Source organism: Phaethon aethereus, assembly GCF_964289735.1.
Source record: "Phaethon aethereus genome assembly, chromosome: 2".
Lineage (NCBI taxonomy): Eukaryota > Metazoa > Chordata > Aves > Phaethontiformes > Phaethontidae > Phaethon > Phaethon aethereus.
Window position 1 is genome coordinate 60,451,317 of NC_138582.1, and position 22,192 is coordinate 60,473,508.

The 22,192-nt window shown below is 46.5% G+C and overlaps 1 protein-coding gene across 3 annotated transcripts in view; it reads left to right on the forward strand.

Annotated features, from left to right (window-relative positions):
- Positions 1-22,192, forward strand: part of LDLRAD4 (low density lipoprotein receptor class A domain containing 4) — a gene marked incomplete at both ends in the record, with an annotated part of 180,600 nt that overhangs the window by 150,716 nt on the left and 7,692 nt on the right. For all 3 annotated transcript variants that reach the window (XM_082015105.1, XM_082015106.1, XM_082015107.1), the window contains one exon: positions 16,919-17,073. In XM_082015105.1, the coding sequence (XP_081871231.1) occupies positions 16,919-17,073 (155 nt within the window). The remainder of the gene's footprint in view (positions 1-16,918; positions 17,074-22,192) is intronic.

The window sequence follows — 22,192 nt, forward strand, 5'->3', positions numbered from 1 at the left end:
AGCAGGGAGCTGAAGTTTGTCATTGGGGCGGCTTTCTAACGCGGCATGGATGGATCTGTCAGCCGTACTCCAGGGTAAACATCATAAGCCGCGCAAATTTATTTACCGGCAGTGACAAATAACTGTGTCAGTCACTTTTGTTTTCTTCCCTAAATAAGGCACTATCTATAAATGCCCTTATGGATTTAATTTTTATAGCTTTAAGGGGGTGGGAGTGGAATCTCTTGCTGTTTGAACAGGTTAATATTAGCGTTTATTTCCCTCTGTGTTTCTGCACATGAAAAATCAGTTGAAGTTTGGGCTCGATGATCTTAAAGGTCTTTTCCAACCTAAATGATTCTATGGTTCTAAAAACCTTCAGAGGGACCCATTTCACGTTTAACAAATTGAGCATAGTGCCTGGGAAACACTGCCCTGGTATCAGTAGTGAGGGGAGTTTGGCTTAGAAAGATAGCTGAGAAACAAGTCTTCACGGTGCCGGGGCTACCTGGAGGGGGAAGAGGAGCAGGAAGGAGGAGGCTGCTTTGCCCGCGGGGTGCTGAGCAAGGCCTGTTACTCATTTCAGAAGTTTCTTGGCTTATCTCAGGCATAGAGCTGTGCTTGGAGTTTCACACTTCCATTTTGAGAAAGAATACTCACCGTTACAATGTGGCGTATTTCTGCATTGCATTCATACCGATATTTCAGGAAATTGTTTTCCCAGCCGTAAATCCTGAACTCTACGTTCGCTGTCGAGTTCTCAGCCACCAGCTAAAACCCAAAGTGTCTGACAGCCTGTAAAGCTGGGGATCTGGTGGGAGAAACCAGCAGCCTTTTCAGAAAAGAGGGAATAGAAGTTAATGGGTGGCTTGCTGCCGTACGGTGAAACACAAGTGTGCTCTGAATGGAGGAAGTAGGAAGAGTTGTTAGTTGGGCAAGCCAGACACACCTAGACAGCATCCTGAGCTGCTGCCAACCCACACGGGGTTTCTGGACCTTTCCCAAGCTTTGTTCCTGAAAATAAATTGTTCAAGATGGGAAACTTTGAAGATTGCACTGACCAGTGAGCCGTGCCTCTGGGTATGAGCTTTCAGGGAGAGAACTCAAGCTTCGGATCTGGGCTAGAGGCTCACAGAGAAAAAGTAGTGATCTAAGTTTAGCCTACATTTTATTCACTTGCAGGAGGTGGTCTGCAATTTTTTGTTGTCGTTGTTGCTTCTTCCTTACAAATGGGATTTATTCTGGCCTCGAAAATTGAGAAAGGGCTCTTGATCTGATTATTTAGTTCAGCTATTGACTTGCTTTTTAGCTGCAATTCATACAAAATGATCACCTCTGCATCTATTTCACAGGAGTAGCACGTGGAGAAATTAGGTAACATCTATAAACCACTCTGAATATATGAAACAATGGATATATGCTAACTATTATGTTATTTATTTAATGCTTTGATAGTCATGTTGCAAAACAAATGAGGAGGTGGGGGTATCTTTTGGAACAGAATATACTGCAGCGCGTGCCTTGATCTGCATTAGACATCTGCACTGTGAAGTATGAGTGATGCTGAAAGATGCACTGAGAAAACAAGCAGGTTACAGTACTGTCGTGTTAGAAACGACAAAATGTGTAGGCAATAGAGAAGCTAAAACTACTTCAGTTTCAGGCAGAATTGTAAAGTATTAACTGAAAAAATGTAGCAGAAAATATAAAATATGAACATTTTGGAAACTGGGACTCAGACAGTTCTTTATGCAATGAAAATTCACACTATGCAAAAGAAAAAAAGACCAACTTTTTTTTTAGCAGAAAAAACCCAGACCCTCAAAATTCTTATCTTCCTCACAACTCTTGCCTCTAAAAGTAAAAAAAAAAAAAAAGCAAAAAACAAAACCCAAAAAATCACCTTCCTGAAAATTTTTGGAGGTGTTCACGTTTAAGCTGGCTTTGAGGAAGACACCCACGATCAACAAAAAGTCCTAGCCTGAGCTTTCAGAGTGAGAAATATGAGAGGACATGAACGAAAAATGCCAGAGTCCCCTTAAATTCAGAATGTCTAAGACGTCTGCCCAAAAAAGGACAGATTCAAGCTGTTTGAGAGAGCCAGTTTGGGTTGTATGACAGATTCATGTTCCTTGGCTTGAGCAACTCCCCTCTTCCCGTCTTCTGCGTGTAAAATAGAAACCAGATACATTGACAGCAAGGTAAAGTTATTCGACATGTCTAAAAAAACCGGGCTGAGCGTTGGAAAGGGTGTGCCTTTTCTAATTAATTTAGCAAAACTGTGCTAATAGGATGACATGCAGCTTCCAAGGCAGTCAATACGGCAGGTATCAGCAGCAACTCAGCCTCGCCATCCGTGGTGTCGTAGGGCAACATTTTCTTAGACTTCACTCATCAGTGACGGGTTCACTGAGATTTCTTCCGTGAGACCCTTTTGTGTACCTGCCGCAGCCAGGGTTTCGCATCCCTCAGAACAGAGGTGGGCCGGGACGCTGTAAGGCGTCAGCTTTGTGAGGGAAGAAATTCCAAGTGCGCGCTGCGCTTGATTGAGACTACAGAAATGGGAGTGGCGCGGGATGTATGGGGAGTACATACTGCCCTGCCTGAGGGCAGGGGCTGTGCGGCCAGGTCTTTGCCACGTGCCACAGGGAGTTTGTACACGTGGTCCTCATGGTCTGGTGCGCTCGGGCATCATGGCCGGGAGAAGGGGTGGGTGCGCGTGTGGGCACACGTAGGCGTTCGGTGAAGTCCGGCGCGCAGCGTATGGAGGGGCTGAGATACCAGCACAGGCCTCCGATGTCAGAGGCATCCCAGACCCTGCACGCTCGCTGAATGCGCACTACACTGGCAAACTGCACGCTCTCACGAGCCATTTGTCTGGGACTTCTGAATGGCAAAAAGCCCGGTCTGAGCTGCTGTGCAGGTCAGGATGCCGGGTGTCCTGAAATCCCGGACAAATCCCCTTAGCGCTTTTGGTAAATCTGCAACTGGGATTTACCACTGTGACAGCACATTCTAAGTGTGGTAAAAATAGCCTGTCTCCCAGCATTGCAAACCTGACTTACGTCCCAGAGTTAATGGGTGAGCAGTCAAAGCTGTTTCTTGAATCGTTGCACGAATGCATGAAGCGGTCGTGGCGGCAGAGGATCACAAATCCACATTGCAAAGCTCTTGCCTGGCTCAGACCGATTCTCTGCGGCTTTGGCTTAAAACTTGGTGGATCAGAAGTACGGCAGAGACCCCTGATCTTAGGCCAAAAGGGATGATGGAAAGATCTCTCTGCCCGTTGCTTCTCTGGAAGGCTGCATCTGCCCTGGGCTTGCCTGGAGGTGGTTTGGAAGGTGTCCTGTGCCACAGCAGCGTCCTCCCCTCCTTGGCTGGGCTGAAAGCCCAGTCCTCTCCCTGGAGGCTGCATAACAGGCTTTAACCCTTTACCTTAATCCTATTGAAGCCCATGTTTTTTATTAAAAATGAGGGCTGCGCCACATCAGTAGTTTTGCTACCCCAGTGGGGTAATGTGGAGAAGTGAGAGGGAGCAAACGTGCTTTTTTCCCCTCTCCGTGTGCATGTGCACACATGGGAGTGCATGGTTTCTCTGTAACTCTGAAAATTAGTATCTTACTCTCAAAACTTCCTCTCTGACAAGGAGATTCAGCCAGAAAGTCTCGCCCCACCCAAACGGGGTGTAATGGTATCTCTTTAGTGGGCTACACAAAAATGCTACCAGTGAGTCAGGACAGTGTCGGATATACAGTTGTAGCGAGTGGGAACATAGGATGAAGTAGTTTGAAATGCAGCCTCCTGTCCAAAAATACCAGCCAACCAACTGTAAGATACATTAGCTGTCAGTTCCCAGAGTGTCTGGTGAGATTTCAAGCAGATTTTGGTTTTTGCTGTTGCACACAGGCAGCTGCTTGGGGCCAGCCTTTTGCTCATTGGGAAAGGACACCTGTCCATTCACCGCTGGGCGGATTTTGAAAACGTACCTGTGTGATTTAGGTGCTCACGTGCCATCTTCAGGAGTGGCTTAGCAGCCTAAATGTCGTATGGTACTGGTACCAGGCAGTGCGTGAAGACTGAAGTGAGTGAGGCTCTGTGGAAGTGCTGCGTAGGTGCTGCTGTGGTACCAAGGGAGAGCAGAGTGGGGACGGGCAGGGAGAGCTGAAGGGGCTTTCCTTAGGTCACTAGCAGGTCTGCGATAGAGCTGGGGAGAGAAGCTGAATCTGTCTGATCTTGTAGCTAGTAGACCATACATCTCCTTAACCATCCCCTACGCCATACATTTGGGGCAGTCTTATATGTTCTGTATGCAGGGATGTTTTTCCTTTTCTTTCTCAGTCTCTGAAGTCCTCTTATGAGACGCTTCAAATTTAATTGTACCCTACCCAATCCAGTATTATGCTGGAAAAAAAAATGGATGGAGGAACAGTGTTACGAAGCACCCCTCAGCCCTCACCTGGAGTCTGTTCAGAAACATCCATCCTTCCTGACTGCCTGGGCTCCATAACATCACAGCCCACCCCATGCTGCTACTCCACATATGAAGCAGCACTGCACTGCTTGTATCATCAGGCTGCTGGTTTTGTTTCTGGCTCTTAGCTTCCACCCTGAAATGACAGTGTCATCGGTACTGCCTAGAGGTACAAGAGTTACCCCAGCCTTAGGTAGGGTACAAGAGGTTGGTGGTCTTCACGGTAAATGGTCAAGCTGCTTCCTGTCATATGTGCAGTGTCTCAGAAGTGGCTGGAGTTTGTAGATACCACTAGTCAAGAATACTGTCATTGCACAGGGTGGGATTGGCCTGATTTTATTCAGCTTCGTCTCAAGTTGCTAGGGTGCTGTCCATCAAATGACGTTTGGGAATAGTTTTTTAGAAGCTACGCCAGTTTTGACATGCTGCTTTAATATCTTTCTGGCTGCAATAGGGCAAGATATAGAAATCTTATGTTGTCATCACACAGAGCTGTGAAGCGTTCTTTTTTTTCTTTTTTTTTTTTCTTTCTCTCTCTTGCACTCTGTCATATGGAAACCAGATCAAGATTATGAAATTATTACCCACAAACTGTGATCTTTTTTCTCTTTTGTGGTGGGAACTGACAAGTCAGTGATGGCTTGGTGCTGTTGGTACTAGCTGTTCATGCTGCACGCATTTGTATGTATCAGGAAGTGCCGAACTTGGCGTGCTTCTCGGTTGGCACACAGGCTGGTGAAACATCAGATTTCTAATTGTGATAAAGTTCACGAAAGAAAAAATTATGGCAGATGTTTCCTTTTGTCAGAGCTGTACTGAATCATTAAAATGTGATACGATGTACTATGAACGAGTCAGTGTAAACACCATCCCTGTGAACATGTCAAAAGACTGAAGAACGTAGACCATTCATGGTAATGTTAAAAACCATGTGGTCGGAATGCTGTATTACCCAGCTTTTCTCTTTACAAGCAGAGCATGAATCTTATGAATTTTTATTGCCTTTATACAAAATTAAAAGATAACATATTCTGCTTTGGTAAAAATAGCCTGGTAGCTTCTGCAATGTGGTTGTCATTTTGCTGGTGGTTTACTCAGAGGTCTGCTTTTCACAAGCAGCAGTGAGGTATCCGATTCCCATTCAGCGCTGAGCTCACTCGCCTAATTCCCTCTTTTCTAGAGGATGTATTTTTGGGAAGTCTTACTCCTTTGCCAATCTGAAGGAAGCGGCAGAAACGCTGCTGCTTGCCGAGGAATGCCTGTGACGATGTGTTAAAACTGGCTCCCACTAAGTGGTTATGGAAGAACTGCAGGAAGCATCCGACAACCAACATTCTCTGCAGACTTTCTCTCTCATCTCCTCCTCACATCTCCCATGTGAGGATTATTGTCCACACACTCACTTAGGCCATTAGTCAGAAAACAAGTGCATTAGAAACTTCCTGATGCTTCCCCATGAGCTGAGTACGTTCTATCTGCAGTTATTGTCATTCTTGCCGGCCTAAGAAGTCTTGACTGGATTCTGGTTCTTATTCCCAGTGTTGTTAGTTCTCAAGATTTTACTGTAAATTGAGGGAGTTTCTTAATGCTTCAGCTGCTGGAATCAAGGGAGTTGACAAATACCTTCATTTTGATGTAAAGGTCAAAGAAGCACTGGAAAGATATGATCAAAGTGTTGTTTTATGCCACTCTTCTGATTTCTGATTTGAGGGAGCCTGATTTAACAGTTTTGGAATGCTGAGAATTGGGAATAAAATACTCTGTTATATCACAAAGTGGGTTATAAACTGTAGCAAATCCAAATAATTTTGCATGTGAGAAATCTCATTCCCCATCTCTTTTGGGGGTGCACTGCAAGTGAGGTGAATTTGTTTTGTAGACCAATTTAAATACTCTTAAACTGTGTCCCCCTTCTCCAGACCAATTACATTGATTTATTGGGGAAAATTTGTGTTCGTGGACACACACAAACTGTATACAAACAATGTATTTTTTTTAAGTGGGGCTGTAGAAGCCAGAAGTAATGAACTTAGTGAAATAGCCATACAGGATTCAGTGACAACAGTTGTTAATGGCAAAGCAACTATAGTCTTTGGAACATGGCAATTTGTGGAAATGCAGTGTGCATTTTTAAATTAGCATAAGTTTTTTACACCTCTCTTGCACCATAGGAACTTAATCCATCATGAAACCTCATTAGAAGCTGCGCCATTGTATCCTGAGGCAGATACGAAATTTGTGTGAGTCACTGATTTGCGATCAAACTGAAGGAAACTGAGTCTACAATTCTTAAGAAAGAAGCCGCCCATTTGGGATGCATTTACGCAGCTCCTTTTGTGTAAATCACTAGTGCTATAAACTATCCATTATTGTTTGGAGAATAAATTTAACAATGCAAATAAAACAAAATACTGTGGCAGAGCAATTTTATGCTTGATTGTAATGTTTAATGGCATGTTCTCATAAAGAGATTCTCCCATCCTTCAGACCTATCATGTCTGTGACTCACTTGATTTCTGATGGTTTGAACATCCCCACTTTATTCCTAGAGTTGTTTTCTCTACAGCAATTTCTGTAAATGTTCTGCAGCATGGGGTTATACAGGGTTAATTTCCCTTATGATTACACATCCAGACAGCATGTATATAAATGCTGCAAGACAAATGATAAGAAAACTGCAGGATAAAAGAAAATGAAGGAAATTCCTTTGTTTTGCTTGTAGATCCATTTTTCAGTATTTCCCTTACTCACTTTTAAATGTTAATACTAGCTTACATTGGCATTGTAGTTCTTAAAAAGCATTATTTTTCTGTCATCACTGACCTCAAGTTTTGCATTATGTTGATTCCCTTTCTCCCCCATATCCTTCTCCAGGTTCCTCTCTTCATCCTTTACTTTTAGGTACTAGACAGCACCATCAGTGAGGCAGAGCTTCATATTTCTAAACCAGCTGATTATATTCATGTCAGAAATAAAATACAGCTCTTCACATTCTACTTGTATTTGTAGTACCTTATTGTAATCCTGGTTCTGCTTTCCTTTCTTATCTCCGTTCTGTGCCTTGCCCTTAGTTTTTTTTCTTAGACCAGGGTTGCTGGGTTTTCTTGTGATCTTGAAAGGTTTCTGCACTGTCCAGCTTTTTGAAGTCTTTCTATATGCCTTAGCCAGAAAGTACTAAAATATCTTTATAATCTGTTAATCTGCAGTCCAGTGCCCATCAGTTTCTTTTCCTGGCTGCCACAGAGTTTGTTGGCAATTGAAATTTATGGAGTGAATAATCCACCTGGCAGGAGACTCTCTGTAACTCCAAAGAGCGTTCTTTAGTGGAAGAAAAAACATTTTTTTGTCTGTAAAATACTGCTAATAGCTTATTTAGCAACCTATATTTCTACAACAGGGCTTTCAGGTTTGTGTTGGAGGTGGATTCTTGCATATGCATAGATTCTAGCACCCATGCTAATTCTGTCTCTCATTTAACTTTCATCTGTTCCTATGGTAGGATAATGCATCTTGTGCTCTCACAGCTTTTTAATGTGGTCCTTAGTGCATCTCTTCTAACTCCTGTTTGAATGGGCTAAAAAAAAGTATTAATAATGAGGGATGATTCTTCCCTGTACTTGCTGGGAATTGCCTGGAAACCATGGGGAGCTTAGGCAGGGTAGTCATGCTGCAACCACTGAGACTCCACAGAGTCCAGTACCACATACTAATTGCAATTACTGCTGGGAGAACTCTGAATAACAACGGAATTAAAGAAAATTACATTGAGATCATTTCTTGCTTCTTCTCGTACTTAAATGGCTTGGTTTTACAACCACTGGTTAGATTTGAGCTCAAAATAAGCCAAAAGCTACGGATTATGATCAAAATGAAGGATGGAAGAGGTTGGAGCATTTTCAGTGCAGCTGATTTTGTTCCCGAGTTTTTAATAGAACTAAATGGAGGACTGAATTAGTCAATGATTAAAATAAGTGGAAGTCACTGGATAACAGGGTTCAGCATAACGGTGACCTGCGTGAAATTTTGTTTCTCAGCTGCCTGCCTGCTTCGTCCCTTTAGGGATATTTTCGTGGTCTGAGTAGCCTGGGCTGCTTATCACCCTCAGATTTACAGCTGCCTTTCCCTGCCCAGAGCTTCCCCATTCCGTATGCATCAGCACTGGGAAATTCTGTACCTGTTTTTCAGCAGTGGCCTGGGAGCATCGAAATTACCAGCAGTGTCATCTCCAGGGTAAACGGGGCCAACATATTATTCTCACTGTACCATTTAACCCTGCTGGAGGAGACAACTGTAAATTGCCTGTGTTGAGCTGGCGTGCGAGGACTAATAGAACTGCAGTGGGGATAATTCATGAGTAGATTTTCTCACTCGCCAGTGTAAACAGAGTTACAGCTAGTCAGGTCTGAAATGGTGATTACTTTTAAAACAGCATGTTATAATTCAGTGTCCCAGATTGAACCCTCCTTTCAGCACAGGAAAACAAACCACCGCTCGCGTGGCCAGCGCATGGACCACGCAAGCTGTGCAAGTAACTGTGCACATGAAGGACCGCTTTGTTTTTTCCTAGGAAACAAGATCTGGAGGGAGCTCTTTAACCGAGGATTGCAAAGGGTGATATTTTTTTTTTTAAAAAGAGAAATCAATTTCACAATCCTTCCTATTAATGCAGCGTAAAGAAGAGCTTTAACAGCAAGTTAATTTACAGGCCTTAAACAGTGTCCTCTTCTCCGTTAAATCCCTCCACCAAACTTGCTTCTTTTGGGTTGTGTTGCTAATCTCTTCACACTGCTCCCATCTGCTTGTTCCTTGCACCTAATCACATTAAACACGACAACATAATACATCTAGATACGTACCTGCTGTCAAATAAGTTACATAAATTCACTGCCAATGAGAAAAGCACTGTTCCATTCCGTGGTGTGGAGTTACTCCCCAGTACCTTTTTGCTGACAAACTTAACCTATAAACTCCAGATTTAACCAAAAAGGCAAAAATTTACCCCAGAAGGTGGTAGTTGGGGGGGAGGGGGCAGACATGACGACGTGGGGCATTCGATGGCTGTGTCTGCGGTCGCTTGAAGCCTGTCCCAGTGCAGACCCTTACCCAAAAGGGGATGGTCCCAGTCTCCTGCTTTGTCCCTCACTGACTGTTTCCCACCTCCTTTTTTTTGGTGTTGGCATCAGCATTCTCCCAGCAAGCAATGTGACTTTTTCCCCTGTGAGGAGAGACCTGGTCCGGCTCATCTGTGCCTCAGCTGTGCCGCCGGGGCTGGCACAAGAAGGGCGGCAGGAAGGAGCCCGGGCCGTGCCCTCACGGCCGCTAGCTTGACACGGGGCTGGGATTGCAGCAGGCGACGATTATCCGGGTAGTCCCAAAGACCCACGGGGCTGCTGTGCGGGACCTGGCTGTCTGGGGGGCTAAAAGCACGTGCTCCCCCGCGACGGGCAACGTGTCATCCCAACGTGGCTTCGACCATGAAGCATCATCCTGGTGCCACCTGGAAGAGGCGCATAAGGACGTGCGGTCCTGCGTGAAAGCGTTAATGGTCGTAGGCTTGTGCCCATCTCAGATGGTTTTCTGGGCTGGAGTCAGGCACGTGGCTCCGAGCTGTATCACAGCGCAGGGACGGGGGGAAGCACCTCCACACGCCCCTCCGCCGTCCAGCATCCCCAGGGGAGTGACCCCAAGGGGCTGACTGCAGGCAGGAGGAAACACCCCCTTATTTTCCAGTTTCAAGACTGTGTTTTTTCTCTTATTCTTCAGACTAATGGCTGGCCAAGAGCCTGCCCACAGTAATGTCTTTAGAGAAGCAGAGAAAAAAAGGGGTAAGTAGCGGAAATGCAAAACTCATATTGAGAAAGCAACATCTGTCCAGTTTTGGTCGCCAAAGCGTAACTGTGTTTTCTTACACTTACGAGATTAACACCTTTGCTATTAATAAAACAAAAAATGAGGTTTTGTTCTTGCGGGTTCCAGAATGAGTTTTTTGTTTTCCCGGTCAAGACAGAGGAGACAAATCAGTAAATACGTCCTTTATAAAATTTCACCTAAATTTTACCAAGTTTAACTAGCCCTTGGCTTTGTCATTAATATGGTAGACTTGTAATGGCTTGTGGAGGAGCATTACGACTCGGTGTGCCAAAGCCTGCTTAGGGAGCTTCAACGCTGTCGCCAGAGCAGCTGTCCTGCTCAGCGTCCACGGTGGAACCTGTTACCAGAAGCGGAATTTTAGAAGGAAGCAGGTCCCCTGTCCTTGTTGACAAAGCAGTTTTTTTGCGCTACCTGGCACTTGCAACGCAGTTGTTCAGCCCCTAAAGGGCTTGGTTCACATTAAAAACTTGATGATAAATTCTTAATAAATAGGTAATGAGCCAAATATTGTCCTGAGGATGTTCTTGAGGATGCTTATCAGGTGCATTGCTTATGGATACAGCAGCCTGTAACCATTTTGCAGTCATCGTGCCTGCACTTGTACAATAATATTAAACAAATTTTGATGAGTAGGGAAGTAGTGGGCTAGAGCGTGAGTAAAGTGTGTAAAGTATCAGTCTCTCTATGCGCTGAATTCCCAGTCTTGTCAAAGCATAATTGTTCTATGCTCTTGGTTATTGCCTGTCAGGAACTGAAGACTCTAGATATTCAGGCTTCAATTGTAGGAGACCAAAGTAAAGGAGCAGCATTAGTATTAATATATTAATTTTATTCTGTTTTCTGCTTATACTCTTTAAACTACGCTTACCTGAAACCACCATCTCATTTTAAACATGAGGTTTGGGAATGATATGTGTGGGTCAATCTTTGGCTCAGAAACTTTGTTTTAAACTTCAGTCCTTGACGATGGAGAATTTGGAAGATAATGAGACTCAGCAGCGATTCTGTACACACAAAGTGGGTCATGCCCATACAACAGTCGTGTTTAAAAGGCCGGTCTGTTGAATTAATTGTTTTCAAAGTAGTCTAGGGGTGATAAGATTGTAGTTTTAAAGGTGCTCCACATCTGCTATCTGTATTGAATTATTTCCCTCTGCTGGTAATGGTGCTGTAGTCAGTTAATACTCTGCTTGCACAAAAGCATTCCATTGACATACAATTTAAAACCATTCTGCTTTTCTAGGAACTCTCAAAGGGTATTTATTTGTGGCCCACAATCACTGTCCCCCAGCTTGACTGTACTGTTTGGATTGGGGCTTTAGACCTCACAGTATTGAGCTAAACATCAACAATGGTTTAATAAATGCCAACGGTGAGGAGAGCCTGTAACCAAAGGAGAGGGCCCAGCTGCGTGCGGTGGATGTGTATCTCAGGATGTGTCTCCGTAATATTGTAAAGGCCCCGATTCTTCCTAGTGCAAGCCTGATGGGTGACCGCAAGCTGGCTCGCTCCCCTCAGCCTCTTTCCCTTCCTGCTTTTTGCTCCTTGACTTTGAGTCAAGGGATCTTTTTTTTTTGTGGGGTTTTTTTTGAGACTGGTCTACGGGGTTTGCAGATCTGAAAGGCGTGGGGAGCAGTGGGTCTATGTCTGTGGTCAGCCCCAGAGCACATCCTGGGGGCTTGGACCTTTGTGGCTGTGCTGCGAGGGGAGCCATGCTGGTGTGGAGCCGTGCTGAGCAAGCCAGCCCGCTGGAAGCGGGACATGGAGCCTTGCTGGCCCTGCCGCCCAGCTCTTCTGCCTTCAGCAGCTCCCAGGGCCTGGCTAAGTGCGGGCCAGAGGGTGAGCTCCCTGCTCCTGCGCACCCGGACGTGCACCGGTCTTGCCCGGTCCTTCGGGATGCCACCATGACCCAGAGGAGTAACTAGGAATGGGAGGAGGGCTTGGCTGTGCTGGTGAAGCAGACCTAGGAGGAACACCCCGGGAGCTGAGGGACGTGGTCGTGGTGCTCACGAAGGACATGGTGCCAGTGGGGCTTCCTGGCGTGGCAGGGATGCCTGTGGGGCTCTGCTGCTCCTGTGGGCTGCAGCGGCGGGGACAGCCACCAGGTCCCTGCTACCGGCCTCCCTTGTGGTGCTTCGACCATGAATCTGGGTTGGGATGGGGATGGGGAACCAATCTGCCCGAAAAACAGCTGGGCCAGAAAGGCTGGGGCCGGCCAAGGGGCTGAAGGGGAGGCAGACGCTGCTGGAGCTGGCAGTTCTGCTGAAGAACCACGCACGTGGCTGGAGCCCGGGTCTCAAAATCTCCATTTTTCATTTTCCTTTCCCTTCCCCTTCTCTTTTCTAACGCGTGGACTGCTTCAGGCTGTAGGCATGACTTCTTCTGGTGGTTATTGTTTTGCAATATTGTGCCAGCACGCGTCTCCCTAATGTCTCTCCCCCGCCCCGCGACTCTCCCTAAAACGCTGCACAGCAAAACTGCGGCCGTGCAGCGGGCGAAGGCTTCTGCCGCCGCTCCCTGCCGGCCGCGTGCCCGCGGCGCGGGAAGGGGACGAGGAGCTGGGGCAGCCATTTCCTTCCCGGTGCCTTTCCAAGGCGGCGGAAGCAGCACGGACGCGGAACCTGGACCGTTAAATAACTCGGGAAGGTGCTTTGCTCGCACACATACCACCACCCCCCCTCCCCCGCCAAAACCCACGTCTGGGGCGGGAAGCCGCCGGCGGCGCGCAGCGCGGCCTCCCCCGCCGGAACGCGGCAGCGGGGCGGGGCACAGGCACGGGCACGTGCGAGGGGGCGGGGCGGGGCCGGCGGCGGCGCAGGCGCGGGCGGGCCGGGCCAGGCGGAAGAGCCGGGGCGACCCGAGCGCCCGCCGGGCCGGGCCGGGCTTAAAGAGCGGCGGGGCGGCGGCGCGGGTAAGCTACGCACCTTCTCCCTCCTGCCCGCCCAGGCCCCGCGGCGGGGCTCGGGGAGGAGCGGGGCGCCGAGGGGCTGTGTTTTGTGTTGTCCCGTTCCCACCCCTTTTTCGCTCTTGACTTTTTTTTTTTTTCAATTCTTGTTTTGGGGTTTTGTGGGGCTTTTTTAAATTTTATTTTTAAATTCATTTAGCTCCAGACGAAGCCCGGCGGGACCCAGCCATCCGGAGCCCAAAGGCGTCTCTCGTGTCCGTGTGTCCTTGCGTGCGCGCACACGGGCGCGCGGCGGGCGGCACCGGGGGGTGCCTGGGGGGGTGGCTGAGAGCGGCCGGTACCGGCCTTGCCCGCCCGCCCGCCGCCAGCGGCAGCTGGTGGTCGGTAGCCGCCGTCTGAGCGCCGGGGCTGGGCCCTGCTGGCGCGCTGGGGAGGCGGGCGGACGAGAGGAGGCTGTCTTGTCAGTCCCTGCGTAGGGCTGAGCGGGTGGCCCGCGGACGGCGTCCCCTCGCCGCATGGAGCCCGGGGCCGCCGGTGATGCGGCGCCCGCCGAGGGGGCTGGCGGAGCGGCTTGAGCCCCCCGCCCGCCGGCGGCGAGCATGTCCAGTGAGCGGCTTAACAGGACAGCGGCGAGGGATGCGCGGTTGAAAGACCTGTTGTTGGAAAGAGGTACCCTGTTGTTCGCCCGCCGCGACACCCGCCTGCGCCCGGCCCGGGCGGCTGGGAGAGGGGCGGCTTGGCGGGGCCGCGGGGCGGGGGCCTGCGGAGGAGGACGTTGAGGGTGACGGTGCGGACGCTTTTGCTTGCCTGATTGTTGATTAAGGGTTATAAAATGATTTCTTTTTTTTCACGCTCTCCCTTCAAGGTGTTTTCATTTACTATATAGTTGCCTTTTTTTCCGGCTGTGCGTTTACACGAACGATATTCTCCTGGGGGCAGGGGGGAGGGTATTGTAAAGGTGATTGCCTGCGCGTGAAGAAACGGGTATATGTGAGTGTGACGGAGAGACTTGGGGATGTAAAAAGGTTACCGTTTCTTTTCCGGAAGCTCCCCCCGTCTCTTTCGCAGTTAATTTACAGGAGGAGCGGGCGGGAGGCGATGCCCACCTGGAAGGCATTGCCGCCGCGGCGAGGGCCCTTCGCGCCCGGCACGCGTGGGGCAGGCGGCGAGGCGGTGGCCGGAGTCACCCCGTGCCCGTCAGCAGCCCCCAGAAACTGCTCTGGCTGCCTGGAGCAGGGCCTGCTGCTGCTCCTGTCTCTCTGCTTTTTCCGGTTAATAATCTAATGAGTAACAGAAGGGCCAGTCAGGAGGAAGAAGAGATTAAAAATCACCTTCCCTGTTCCTTTCCCTCTGCTTTCCCGTGCAGAAATTCTGCTGAACATCAGTAGGGTGGTTTGTTGCGTTGTAGTGTTTGTGACGTAAAGCTGGACTTGGAAAATCCTGTGTGCTGTGGTTTTCTTTTTTATTTTTTAATGCATGGCTAGGTTTTAGTCAAACATTTCCAGATGATTCCCTCCAAGGGAAGTGCTCACAGACCTAATAATTTTATTTCTAAAGGAGAGGGACCGTCCCCCGCCACTGAAATGCTGGGGCTTTGATAAATTTAGAAGAGTCTGCCCTTGGCAGATAGAGAAGTAACATGTCATTCCAGTGATCTCTGCATTCTAGGAAAGCCTAAATCAACATTGCCTGTTTTGCGTGTTGCCCTTTAGCAACAGTCTCTCAATTTCCAGTCTAAAGTATTACATAGGCCCCCTCAAAAAAAGTTTTGGGTAAAGAAACCCTTTGATACTTACTAGCCGCAGAATGTGAATTGCAGCAGTTGTCAAATCGGTATTCTGTGCTGCTGAGCCAAGAAAAATTGACTCTTTACTTAAGCATGGTTTTGGTGGGTTTGTTTTTTAATTAATTCTATGCTTCCTGCTTTTTGATGTTTTGGTGCTGACATTGTTAGCTTCCAATGACTCGAGGGGAGGAAGATTGCTGCATATGGGATTGATAGCAAAAGCAGAGCGAAGGACTGACTTATCAAATTTTCTGAAAACGTTGGTGGTTTTAGTGATGAGTGGATGGTACTTAACAGCAAAGAGAAGATAAATGATAGGTGTATTGTTGCCCTTTACTCTTTCCTTAGCCTTAAATAAGCTTAGCTACTCCTACTGAGATAATTGGAGAAGCTCAGTGCTTGGACGGTGGCGTGTCCGTGCCTGCTGGTAACTTGTGACAAACAGCTAGACCTGGGCGCCAGCCCCCACTGGACACCAGTCCGCTCGCAGCTCCTCTAGGTGGAGGTTCTGTTTGCGAGAGATCTTAGAATAATGAAATGGCCTTGGGTTTCCTCCTTTCGTTCCACTGCAGGTCGTTTGGGGTTTTATGTGTGAACAGCATTTTTCTAGCTCTGCTCCATAGTCGTGTTGTGTTTGCATAAGCATACTGCTGTTACACAGGAGGCTGAGGATGACTACAAATGAAAGAGATAAGGAGGGCGGGGGGAAGCTTGTTTTTTCTGATGTTTGCTTTATCTTTTTGTTTTTATATTTTGTTATCTATCCTTCCTCATTGTCGTCTTCAAACCGAAATATAATATTGGTTCCCCAAAATTGATGGTTTGGCACCCAAAAGTAGTGCCATTTTTGTAAAGTGCTGAAACTGAGAAAGTCGCACTGCTGCTTTGCTTTTTCTACCAGCCTAGCAACCAACGACCTCCTCCCATTAACTGGAGTTCTCCTTCAAGATGAGAGCATCCTCTGTGAGCAATGCAGTTTCCATAGAAATACCAGCAACTGTGTAACTCCAAAGGGCAATTTCTCCCCTTATGTTGCTCATCCTTGCTGCTCCAGTATAGCCGAAAGGGTGCAAGAAGTGACTCATTTCTAAATATACTTAATATTTGTGGTATAGGCAGGACTTCAGATAAGATGATGGGCTCTGATGGAGTTCACTGTAACTGTATCTCTTGCAACAGCCAAGGCCCCAGTTTCATTTTTAACCGTAGTGGAACATATCTTGTTTTAGAGTACTACATCTCTTTTTAGATTTTTACCTGAATGGGAATGTCCTAGAAAAGTTAATTTTACTTTAGTTGGAGAGAAGTAATTGAAAAAGACACCATGTGTAGATTCAATAGGAAAAAAGTTTGTTTTTCCAATTGATTTAGGTACCTTTCAAGCTATTTAGCTGATTAAAAAAAAAAAAAATTAAGGCTAGTTTATTAGATACAGTGTCCTTGATTCCTCTTTCCATGGTCTCTGCTTTGAAGCTTATGGAGCTCTCTGGACTCACTGGTGTTTCAGGTGGCTATTAAAATGGGGGATGGTGGTATATTTTTTTGTGTGTGTTTGTTTTTTGGTGTTTCCCCCTGCCCCCAGTGAAATTGTTCTATTATCCAAAAAGTGTGGTGTTTATGGTGAAGGATTTATTACCTTGTGAAGGTTGCAGAGAAGGATCACCAAGGAGTTTCTTAGCTTTGACCTGTGGTCACTCATGCAGAGTGTACTGCCAAAAAATGAATAATTTTCATACTTTGAGAACATAGTTTTCTTCGCAAAACTTTGGGAAATAGGCAGCAGTGAACATCTTTCTCCAGATGAATCTTGATGAAACAATGAAGGTTTTTCAGGCTATTGCTTTGATCGGTAATGTTCTGTGTGTGATTGATGTTTTCCTCTTTTTTTTTTTCTTCTTTGTTTTAGCTGAACTGGAGTTTGTTCAAATCATCATTATAGTTGTGGTTATAACTGTTATGGTGGTAGTGATCATCTGCTTGTTGAACCATTACAAGCTCTCGACACGTTCCTTTATCAACCGACAGAGCCAAAGCAGAAGACAGGAAGAAACTTTGCAGACGGTGAGTATGAGCCCCTTGCACCAAATCCTTTCTCCTTGTGCTGGGTCTGCAGCAAAGCCTCCTGAGGAGCAGTTCAGGCAACTGTTGGAAAAACTTCTGATCTCACTTCTGATGCTCGCTACAGCTAGGTCTTTTGCTGAGGTTGTATTTGTCAGTAGAAAGAAAATTAGAACATAAATTTAAGATATACTGTCTGATTATTTTTAGACCCTGCTATGTTTTATGTAGCCTGTTTTCATTTTGTCTTTGGAGGTTCAGATGTGACATCCTGTTTGTTGCTGCTGTAATTTGAAGGGGAGTGAAGGGGGAATGAATGGAGCTCACCTAGGGTATGAAGATTTGAAATGCACATTGTTGTGACTTTCTATATATTTACTGATATCCTGGAGTTTTATTACTATTACTGTGTTGTGAAGCTGCAGTAACTGTTTGCTGGATCCAGAACACTGGCCCAGTAAGGGCCCTGGAAAGTGTAATGTTTTTTTCACTCAAACAGCAAGAGAACATTAGGAGAGTGATCCTCCCCGAGGACCTGGAGTGGTTAAGATGTGTTGTTACAGAGCCAAAGGCTCAAGACTGCATCTCAGTTTGGACTTGTTAAGGCTGTGTTTAGTCAGCCCAACAGTGAACGGGTACCTAACTTGTCTTGTGAGCCAGGAGTTTGCTGGGTGGATGCCCTGCTCCCTTGTGAGTGTTAACCACAGGTTGTCCCTGACCTTGGGACATCCCCCCATGCCACACAGTGTCCTGTGATTTTGTAGGGAGGTCCTTTTCCTGATGTGCTTTTCGATGTCCTTGGAGTGGTGCCCCTTGGCCTCTTTGCAGTGGCCCAGGGGCCATTTGTGAGGGTAGCCTTTTGATGCATTGGATTCCTGGCAACAGTGTTGGGTTCACAGCTTCATTTAATTTTGCTGTCAAAAAAAATTGTCTGATTGTAACTGGAAGGTGTGATCCTATAATGGTTTACACCAGTCGTAAGTCCACAATCTCACCTTTCTTTCCACTCTAGTCCTGTGTTTCCTCCTTCTCTGTACTCCTTAGGGACCTGCCAAGGTCATGGCAAGAGGCTTCAGGGGGCTGATCTGGCTGAACACTAATTGCTTGGGTTTTTTCCCCAGTTAGACTTCAGCCAGATCAGTGAGCAAAGTGCCTGGGCAGGTGAGGAGGCAGGGGTGCTGCAGGCAGGGCTGGTCCTCAGCTGTGCCCCTGGCAATTGGCAGCTCCCTCCTGAAAGCCAGCTGTAAAAGGTGGTGAATGCAGGGTTCCCAAAGCTCTCACTTAGGGTCCCCTCATTCCCTAGCACTTTGTTAGCACAGGAATATTTAGCTCTACTTTGGTTACAGATGACACTGGAATTTGTCAAACCTTAATCTTGTGGGCTTCAGGGCTGGAAAAGTTGGCTAGATTAATTTGAGTGTTGCTCTGAAGTGGACACCATAGTTCAAGAACCACACTTCTGTCTGGAAAACATTAGCTATAATTGCTACATTTACTTTCATCTTCACAAATCTTTTAAAACTGCAGTAAGCTGTCAAATGCGTGAAGTAACCCCTTATTTCCTTCGTATGGTTCGTTAGTATTGTCTGTTACCAGAGCAAGTGGTGCTTTTTCTCTTGGACACGAGGGAGGAAACCTCACCTTCTTGTGAAGAAGAACGTGCAATTTGGCAGTGGGGACTTGGGAGATGCTAGAACTCCTCTTAAATAATTTTTAAAACACTGAATCGATTTCATTTTGATGGCACCCTTATAAGTAATGATAATCATAGCCAAGTGAGCACTTCATGGGAATTGATGACTGGTTGGCAAGAACTGGTTACTAATTTTTCTGAAAATAGATTTGTCACTATTACTCATTTGGATTTCTGATAAGCTGAAGCTGTTCTTAAAAGAAGGTCATACTTGTGGAGAACAGGACTTTGGAGGTCTCTGAGGTCAGGTGTCAAATATGTTTGAATTTTCTTTTGTCTCCAGTGTTAGAAGGAAATTCTGATAAAACTGGTTGTGCGCTGCTTGCAGTTGCAAACCTTAAAAGCAGCCTGTAGAGCATGAGGGTCGGGAAACTGAAGCGTTTGCTCTGTGATGTGAAACTGGAAACAACTGGCCGGTTCTCATTGTCCATGGCAGAGTGAATTGTACAAGGTACATGACACTGTGAGCAGTAAGATGTAGGTTAGATTATACGCTTTTAAAATATATTTATTTTTTTAACCAGGTATACCTTGTTCTATGTGCAAATGCTGTCAGTAAGTGGATTCTTTTCCAAGGGAATGTTTTGGGGTTTTTTAATGGTATATAGACTCTGAAAACAGATTTAAATGTTTATTAACTATTGATGTCTGAAGAAAATAGAACTCTGACTCAGGCCTTCTGTTGGTGGAGAAACAGTGAATGGAACAGAGGAAGTTCAGCAGTATTTCTTAAAAGCAAACGGTAAAGCAAATTAACTGACTGTTGGCTAGTTCCTGCAGTGAACTGTGAAGTGAACCTCCCTTCATGTAACTGAAGTAGCAAAGGTGTATCAAGATGCAGAATCGTGCCTTTCCTATTCAGATGGACCTTTTTTGTCCTTCTGTTACCTTCAATTTTCCTTTTCTTCAAGCCTGTCCTATTTCTAGATAATCGTGCCTTCCAATAGCTGAGCTGTGGTTGAATTGCACTGATTTCTGGCCCCACAGAGACCAGCTATTGAACAGATGATCTCTCTTATTCTGGTTCTTCTAGAAAGCGTAATAGAAATGAGCAGATAAATTATCTACTGCCTTTGTTGCCAACCTCACACCTGCAAAACTCATGGGATCAGGACTCTGAATGAAATAAAAGGTGTTTGTGGGTTTCTACTTTGGTTGAACTTCAGGCTTAAAAAAAAAAAGCCTGGAAGCTGAAATTCTCAGTATCTTCCAAGTCCAGAAATTAGAGTATTACAAAGAAGATGAAGTATCACTGGAATCACAAGTGTTAGTAACACTTGAAGGGCAGAAAAGAGACTGATCCCAGGAAAAAAGAAAAAGTTGCTCTTTGACAAGTACATGCTGAAAAGTAGCTGTTACATTCCTGTTCTGTAAATATGATTTCCTGTGTGACCACCAGTTCATCTTTATCTTTTTTCTTTCCTTTTTTTTTATTTTTCTCTTTTCAACCCCTCTGGAGTTTCCTCTTCCAGTCTTTCCCCTGGTCTTTGTTCATTTGTTTTACAACCTTGGTTAGTGTTCTGAGGCCTTAAACAGATCACAGCAGGGGCAGAACAACTTTTGAGTGCTCAGGAGTACTGGATGCTTCTGCAGCAGTGCTGCCAAGGATGCTGCCTGCCCTCCCATGGCAAGCCCTGCCTCTTCTAGCATGGATATTAAAATGTTCAAAGCCTGTTTTAACATGAGCAAAAATACGAGTTTTGGGATTGTAACTGCGAGAGGTGGAACAATGGTGCGTGACAACCTTGTTGGCATGAGCTGCAACCTGAAGCGGGCATGCATGGTACTGAATGGTGTGTCTGTATCACAGTGGGTAAAATACTGCACATTTCCCCCTGCTGGCTGATGCATCGGTGGAGTTCAGTTTCGCAGCCGAGAGCGAGCCAAGGCTTGCAGCACATCCGAGGGGGATGCAAAGGCTGTGGAGTATACCAGGAGCATGCCCAGGGCTGCTACACTAGGACGAGACCACCTCTCCCATGGGAGTGACTGATTCTACCGGCAGTGCTGGGCGGGTTGGGACAGAGCCGTGTGGTGGCCTCGGAAAGGCACATCCATGCACAGGATGTGTGTGTCGTGACAACCCGGGGAAGTGTGTGTTGTGATGTTGCTGGTTGTGCCTTGGGAGGACCTGATGTTGTATTGTGAGGGCAGTGTTGCTGGTAAGCATAACCATCCTGCTGGAATGCAGGTGGGCACAGCCAAGCAGCTGCTGCAGTGTTCTCCTGTTTGCTGGGACAAAACCAAGATAGATCCTGCTTTCCAGTGATTAAGTCTGTGTCATCACCAGTGATTTCCAGGGGGATGTTGAGGGAAAAGAGATTAACTAAGTGACTTACAGGGAATCACTGTAATGAGCTTCTGATGTTCCTAAATTGATTCCTTCTCCCCATCCTGGTGGTTTCTGTCTGTATCTTTTTCTCTTATAAAATGGATGTGGAAGGAGTACTGAGTGTTTTGACCACCCCAGGTCCACTCCTGGCAGCAAAATCCCTGCATCCCTCACACAAGATGCTCACTCTGGCCAGCCCCCGCATCCCTGCCTCCCAGCACCGAGGGCAGCATCGCTGCTAGAGCTAGTCAGCTTGCATTAGGACCTGCATTGGTAATACCAGTCTCGAATGCCAAGCTCCAGGAGCACAGCTGTAAAAAATGCTGCCCTCTTTCTTGGAACAGCTATTTCAGAATAAAAGGGGAACGTCAGGAGGGTGACAGAAAATACTCAACAATATTGACAGCTCCAGGGATTCATCAGTGATTTCAAATGTTAGTCTTGCCTCTTGGCCTTTTAAATTATTCCCTACCGGTGTTAACATTATTCCTTCTGTTGCCTGCTGGCATCCCTGATCCACTCATTCTCACTTTTACTGACATGTGCAAAAGAAAGAAAATCCCAGTAGGAACAAGAACCCAGTCTATAGCTGGGAGAGAGTGTGAGTGCTATAGACAACCCTGCTTTGCCAAACCCTTTCCTTTGCACCAGGTATCAGTTGGCAGGAGCTGGACGTGCGCTGTGTTATCCTGCTGCCTGTGTGAGGGACATGGGCTTGCCTCTCGTCAGGGCATGCTGCCAGGAGGGGCAGTGCGTGCTGGCTGCTGCTTTTTGAAGTCTGCCACAATAAAGTCAGAACATCTTTGGGGCAGGATCATCTAGGAAATCTGCAGATAGGACTAGAAGCGCTGGCTTTGGGGTGGCTCCTGACTCAGTGTGTCACCTTGGGCAACTTGCTGCTTCTCCCAAGTAAAGGAGGAAGGATAATAGTACTTATTTCTGTCACTTGGCTGAAATGAAGATTACTAGAAGTGGGAAAGTGCTGTGAAGTTGTGAGGGGGGAAAAAGGCTTTTAAAGCATTAAGTAACAGAAATGGTCTCTGTAAGTGTAGGGAGGTGGACTACATACGAGAGGTTTGGCACTCTCCATAATCATC